The sequence below is a fragment of the Argentina silus genome, assembly GCF_951799395.1.
Source record: "Argentina silus genome assembly, chromosome: 12".
In the NCBI taxonomy this organism is placed as follows: Eukaryota; Metazoa; Chordata; class Actinopteri; order Argentiniformes; family Argentinidae; genus Argentina; species Argentina silus.
The window spans coordinates 15,111,382-15,116,381 of NC_139666.1; the positions used below are offsets into that span (position 1 = coordinate 15,111,382).

Sequence of the window (5,000 nt, forward strand, 5' to 3'; positions counted from 1 at the left end):
CATGAGTTCGCCAAGGAGCTTGACGCTTCCTGCATCGCCATCGACAAGGTGGTGGGAGCAGGTGAGCGGAGAAATGGCCCACCTGCTCACCCCGAGATACGGACACAATGTTCCGATTGTTCATGCCACAGAAAACGCCCAATGTTTAGGTATGCTTTACGTGTTGGCCGTGAGGTGAACCGCATCGGGCACGCCGTATAAGGATGTTGGCGGGGTGGTGGAGGCTGAATTCACGTGGTCAAGTGTACGTAAACGTGAGGCATTCTGGGGCATGAACAATAAAGAACATTCTTACGTATGGGCAATGAGATGAGATTTTACACACAACACACACACACATACACATACACACACACACACACACAGACAGACACACACACACACACACACACACACACACAAACACACACACACGCACACACACACACACACACACACACACACACACACACACACACACACACACACACACACACAGACAGACACACACACACACACACACACACACACACACTGGTGTGATTGTGTTCCCCATACTGGGGAACACAATCACACACACATATTACTAAAACATCTCACACTCACACACACACACCTTGAAGACACGACACACAACAAGTATGCAGGAACAGGTAAAGTTTAGTGAACTAACAGTAGGAGATATCTGAATTCACAGCCACAAAGAAAAGCTTCACTATACAGTATGAGAACAATGTGTGTTTGCCATAATGTACCGTCGCGAATGAGAATCATTAAACACCTCAGCTGGTGGTTATTATTTCTTACGACTCCACTCCTGTGATAGAAGAATGGAGGAAGGGAATGAGGGAGGAATGGGTGGAAGGAGAGAAGGGAAGAGAACCTGCCGCTGCCTCACTGCGTTTAATAGAGTGCCTGCTTCTAGAGCAGGGGAGTATGGGTAACTGTTGCACCTCCAGCGAGGATATTATTTTCCACCCCCCGCGGCTTCTTCTCTCCTTCTCTCTCCCTTTCTCTCCCTCCCTCCCTCCCTCCTTCCCTCCTCACCTCCATCCCTTTCTCTCCTGCGGTCCCTGATGTCTTAAGCAGGAGTGAAGACATGAAGTTAATGCATCGTGATTCATGGCAAAAGCAGACAGAGGAGAGGCTTGGAGCTCAGAGCACATAACAGCACGTCGGTCTCTGGAGCCCTTCTCCACTCCTCACTGGAAAGCCATCATAAAGACATCAGGCTTTAGGACCTGCACTTAGACTATACAACACACAGTATAGTATACTCTCAATACACTATCCCCCCCCCCCCCCCCCCCCCACACACACACACACACCCCCCAGCCCTAGTCACCAGCTGCTATTATTACACGTTGCTTTAAGACTTTAATGCTCTTGCCAAACGATGATTGTGTTAAAAGACACCACAGATGACTCCCTTAATGGATGAGGCGGTAACATCAGTTCGGGCTGGTCTGGTTAATCAAGCATCCATAGGTCTCCTTATATTAGTCACTGCATGGAGAGTCGGGTGGGTGATGTTACTGACCCCTTCCAGTTGGTCAGCCGTGCGTGTCCACTAGCCAACCCCATCAGAGCCCCAAACAGCAGGCATGCTGCACTATTTAGACAGGCTGTAATTATTCCAGTTAAGTTCTTCCAGACCCCAGTATCAGCACAGAGCTTGACCTGGTTTCTGTGATCCTGCTTCGGCATGGGAAATAATCACACATGAGAGAGTCAGAGAGGGAGGGCATGGACCGCATGTCTCAGCTGTGACATCACCTCCCTCTCTCTCATGCACGCACGCAAGCACACACACACACACGCACACACACACACACACACACACACATGCACACACACACACACACATGCACACACTCACACACGCACAATGGAACAAACATACACACTCACAAACACACACACACACACATACACACACACAAACAAGCACAGACACACACTCACACTCACACACACACACACACACACACACACACACACACACACACACACACACACAATGGAACAAACATGCACACTCACAAACACAAACACACACACACACACACACACACACACACACACACACACACACACACACACACACACACACACACACACACATATTCTCCCCTCCAGCCAAGTCCCTGTCACCATCCGTATCACAGCCTCGTGCAGGCTCCTCTGATGTCTTTGAAGTGGCCAGACTGCCAGGATGTCCTACCTAGGGAAACTATTCCAGCAGAGAGGCAGTGCAGGATATTCCACAGCCAGATATGCCCTCACCAGGCAGGAATGATAATTAGTGACTCCCATAGTCAAACCTGATGAGTCATAGTGTGTTTTATATGATATGGACAGTTGAAAGTCATTTATACTCACTGTGGCCAACTTGGTCAGGGTTGAATTAGTAATTGTTATCTGTGCGTGGGAGATTAATTTTAAACCATATGACTACACATGCTTTCATTGGCCTACTTTGTGTGGATATGCAATTAGGCAAGGCTTTCTTACTTAGGATCCAACTGAAATAAAGCATAGCTGTTTAATTATGTTTGTTGAAGGAAAAACAACATGAGTCAGTGATAAATGTCTACATTGATATTTTGGAATTTATTTTAACAATGAAAGGATAACAAAGGCCCACCATGTTGATGCAGCACGACCGTCCACTATCAAACTCTCATCTTCTTCGACCTAAACCAATGAAGATTGCTGCTTCTTGTCTCCCCCCTGTGTACTGATGCTGTGTGTGTGTGTGTGTGTGTGTGTGTGTGTGTGTGTGTGTGTGTGTGTGTGTGTGTGTTCTGTAGGTGAGTTTGGAGAAGTGTGCAGCGGTCGCCTCCGACTGCCCAGTAAGAAGGAGATCTGCGTTGCCATCAAGACTCTGAAGGCAGGATACACCGAAAAACAGAGGCGGGACTTCCTGTCTGAGGCGAGCATCATGGGACAGTTTGACCATCCCAACATCATCAGACTGGAGGGCGTGGTCACACGCAGTAAGTACTTTTACATCTCTTTCTACTCCCCATTCACAACAACATAACACCACATAACACCATGTAAACAGTATTCTTGAATACAGAATGTGAATAGAATAGAGTCATATTGTAGCTTCTGACAGATTTGCTGGTCAATGGCATACAACTGGCCAATGACTTTATAAGAAACGACATGTTTTTATTGAGTTGCATTGGCAGAAATCTCAGCAGATCAGTTGGACCTGATCAAAGTCCCACAGTCCTGGGTGTGTATGTACCACATCTCAGTCTCTCTCCAAAGGCTTATTAAGACAACCATTACCGCAGATTTGCCTTTTTTCAGGGAATGACTTGAAAAACGGTGAAATAATGAGTTTGAACCCTCGTCGTCAATTAGCTGTGGCCTCCACCTCTCCTAGCTCTTGGCTTGTTAGGTCAGCTCTGCCACTGTCATTATCCTGAAGAGCCACAAACCTGCTCCCTGTTCCCTCAGCCCACTCAAACACATTAACATAACACTCCTAAGAAGACATGCTTATAAAACTGGAGGGAAAGATGACCAATTCTCGCCAGGTCTGGTCAGTCTTGCCTGTAGGCCAGAATAGGTCTGTTTTAATGACGGTTGATATTCAGCTGGAGCCCAATTATTAGATAAATGCGTCATGATGTATTGAGATCAAGAAGTTATGGAATATCTATCATGGTGATATAGTTAGGCCTATGGTTTATTCTCTTTTTTCCTTTGGATGTGGATTTTGGTAAGTGGTTTTGGAAGCCAATTTGTCAGGTAAAACAACATGGGGAAAAGGAAAAGCTTGTGTTAGAGTTTACACTGAGAAACAGCATACAGTGCCTCCTAAAAACATCAGTCTCTAATTCGGCACCATTAGTCGGGACTGTTACTCAGCAAATGAGTGAAACAACACAACTTTGTTTCCAAATGACAAATGATTTGGCTCGAAGTAGAATCCCAGAGGAATGCAAGATGTGCCTTTTCTTTATAATATCCCTCATCAAATGGGATTATGTTTATCTAATAAATCTTGTAGCACTCTCACTCATAAAGCTCAGACGGTGAATAATGGGACTCCTAATTACAAATGACTGCAGTTTGTTTCTGTTTTTAGGATAAGATTAGGGTGGAGCATCGTAATGTTTGTGGTCGTGTGTGTGTGTGCGTACGTGCATCCATGTGTGCATGCATATGTGTGTGTGTGTGTGTGGGCTGGGTCTGCGTCCGTGTGAGTGTGTGTGCGTGCTTATGGTGGTGTGCGTGTGTGTTATGGTGGGGTACTCTGAGCACATGTGCGTGATTGGGAACAGCTCTTGCTTGCGGGGTTTGGTTTGGTTGATATGCATGCATGTCTGCGCATGTGCACACACACACACACACACACACACACACACACATTCTGTCCCTGCCGCTGGGTGATTTATTAACCCAGTCCTGTTAATTCTTAATAATCCAGAGACTTTCACACCTCATTTACCCTGCTGCTGCTTTTGGCTGCACTGTAGGCTGGATGTTTGCAGAGCAGAGCTTGCTGGCTGCTTGAGAACCCACACCCACCCACACCCAGCCACACACACACACACACACACACCCAGCCACACACACACACACACACACACACACACACACACACACACACACACACACACACACACACACACTCTCACCATAGGGGCTTCAGCCCTGATTGTCAGTCTGGTCTCGGTAGTAAAAAGAAAGGGGGAGGGAGGGAAGGAGAAAGGAGAGAGAGAGAGAGCAGGGAGGTAAGGGAGTCAGTTTTACGATCTGAAACCATAACGTCTATCTGCTGATGTAAACAGGCTGATCCATCAAGGCCTTTTAGAGAAGATGTTTAACACTATCTATGTTTGGATCCACAACATTTCTAATGGAGAAATGGAGAGTAGCTATCTTGAGGAGTCACAGGTTGTTCTGTCAGTCAGCCCACGCTGCTACAGGGTAAACTCTTACTGGACCCAGTCTAGTTTTACTTCTCTGTTAACAGGGCGGCAGTTTGTGAGGGAGCC

The 5,000-nt window shown here is 46.7% G+C and overlaps 1 protein-coding gene across 1 annotated transcript in view; it reads left to right on the forward strand.

Moving 5' to 3' along the window:
* The window catches only part of epha3 (eph receptor A3), a 77,909-nt gene that overhangs the window by 55,472 nt on the left and 17,437 nt on the right, over positions 1-5,000 (forward strand). Inside the window, exons 10-11 of the mRNA XM_083681248.1 lie at positions 1-61; positions 2,793-2,978. The exon at positions 1-61 is cut by the window's left edge and continues 65 nt beyond it. Of these exons, the coding sequence (XP_083537374.1) occupies positions 1-61; positions 2,793-2,978 (247 nt within the window). The remainder of the gene's footprint in view (positions 62-2,792; positions 2,979-5,000) is intronic.